The following is a 2,011-nucleotide window of genomic DNA, read 5'->3' on the forward strand; positions in this document are numbered from 1 at the left end:
ACTTTGGGAGGCTGAGGCAGGAAGATTGCTTGAGCTTTGGAGTTCAAGACCAGCCTGGGAAACACAGTGAAACAAAAAAATACAAAAATTAGCCAGGCATGGTAGTGCACGCTTGTAGTCTCAGCTACTCGGGAGGCTGAGGCAGAGGAAGGAGGATCGCTTGAGCCCAGCAGGCTGAGGCTGCAGTGAGCCATGATCATGCCACTGTACTCCAGCCTGGGCGACAGAAAAAAAAAAAAAATTAGCCCAGCATGGTGGCATATGCCTGTAGTCCCAGCTACTCTGGGAGGCTGAGTTCAAGACCAGCCTGGGAAACACAGTGAAACAAAAAACACAAAAATTAGCCAGGCATGGTAGTGCACGCTTGTAGTCTCAGCTACTTGGGAGGCTGAGGCCGAGGAAGGAGGATCACTTGAGCCCAAAAGTTTGAGGCTGCAGTGAGCTATGATTGTGTCACTGCACTCCAGCCTGGGGGACAGAGTGAGACCCTGTCTCAACAAATAAATAAAATATGTTCAAAAATATGTTGACACTCCTCCCTGCAAAAAGTGAAACCTAATTTTTTCCCCTTAAATGTAGGCCAAACTTACTGACTTGCTTCTAATGAATAGAATGTGGCGGAAGTGATGACATGTGTCTTCTGAGGCTAGATAGAGAAGACATCTCCCTGCGGCCTTGCTCCCTCTTGGATCTCTTACTGTGGGACAAGCCAGTGGCATGCAGTGAAGACGCTTCAGCAGCCTCTGGAGAGGTCTGCAGTGGGGGGAACCGAGGCCTCCCACCAACAGCCGGCACCCATGTGCCAGCTGTGTAAGTCCATCATCTTGGAAGCATTTTCCAGCCCCCATCAAGCCTTCAGATGGCTGCAGCCCCAGCCAGCACATGACTGTAACTTCATGAAAGATCATAAGCCAGAGCCACCCAGCCAAACCACTCCCAAATTTCGGTTCTGGTGTGAGATAAAAAAACATTATTGTTTTTAGCTGCTAAATTTTGAGATAATTTGTTACACAGCCATAGAAAACTAAGACAGAGCCTGACCCTGTGAGGCCTCCAGGAAACTTACGTGATGTATTCCTCGCAGATCTTGCGGAAGTGATCGCGCTCGGGGTCACAGCGCAGGTCATCGTAGAGCTTGTTGATGAGGATAGACGCCAGCATGCGGGTGTTGTCAGTCAGGGGCAGGCAGGATGGCAGATCTGGAACCTGCCCCACGACCTTCAGGATCTTCCTCAGACCTGGAGGGCAGACAGTGGCAAGCCTAAGATTCCTGCTGGGCTCTATCCTCACAAACACCCCTCACTCAGTGACGTGTTATCACCAGCTTCTCTCCAGCCCTGTCTGTAGAACACATGTAGTTCATCCAGAATGAAGGGACCTAGAATGGGGTCAAGGGACCCAGGTTCTACACCTGACACTGCCCCCACCTTGACCAATTCACCTCCCTCTAGGGGCCTCTATTTTCATATGTACAAAATCAGGACTAGTTGATCTCAGGGAACTCTACCAATGCTGACATTCCACAGGTTGATGTATAGACTTCTCCAAATACTATTTCATATTCTCTTCCTCAAGCCACAGCTTCTTCATTTATAAAATGAGAACAATACTACCTACCTCATAAAGTTTGAGGGCTCAATGAGATAACGTATGGAAACGCTGCTGTCAATCCAGACACATCACTATCACTCAATAAATGTTCATTATTGAGTGTGTAATTATTATGTATTTAGTAAATGCCATATTTACATTTATTACGATGATGTCTTCTCATCTCTTCTGTTGAAAAATCTTCAATGGCTTCCTATTACCATCAGGCAAATTCAACAGTCATGTCTTTGTTGAATAAATGAGCACCTTTGGGGTACTGGCTACCAAAATAAACGATACGATTCTGACCTCCAAAAGCTCACAATACAATAGGGAAAACTGACATATGAAGATTACAATGAGATGTGATAAGTATAGAAGGGTAGCACTGAAAATGGGGTCATTCACTTCAACAAAATAA

The 2,011-nt window shown here is 46.4% G+C and overlaps 1 protein-coding gene across 3 annotated transcripts in view; it reads right to left on the reverse strand.

The window, feature by feature from the left end:
* UNC45B (unc-45 homolog B (C. elegans)) overlaps positions 1-2,011 on the reverse strand; it is a 41,686-nt gene that overhangs the window by 25,591 nt on the left and 14,084 nt on the right. For all 3 annotated transcript variants that reach the window (XM_011968572.1, XM_011968571.1, XM_011968570.1), the window contains exon 8: positions 1,067-1,238. In XM_011968572.1, the coding sequence (XP_011823962.1) occupies positions 1,067-1,238 (172 nt within the window). The remainder of the gene's footprint in view (positions 1-1,066; positions 1,239-2,011) is intronic.

Source organism: Mandrillus leucophaeus, unplaced genomic scaffold (genome assembly GCF_000951045.1).
Source record: "Mandrillus leucophaeus isolate KB7577 unplaced genomic scaffold, Mleu.le_1.0 Scaffold849, whole genome shotgun sequence".
NCBI lineage: Eukaryota > Metazoa > Chordata > Mammalia > Primates > Cercopithecidae > Mandrillus > Mandrillus leucophaeus.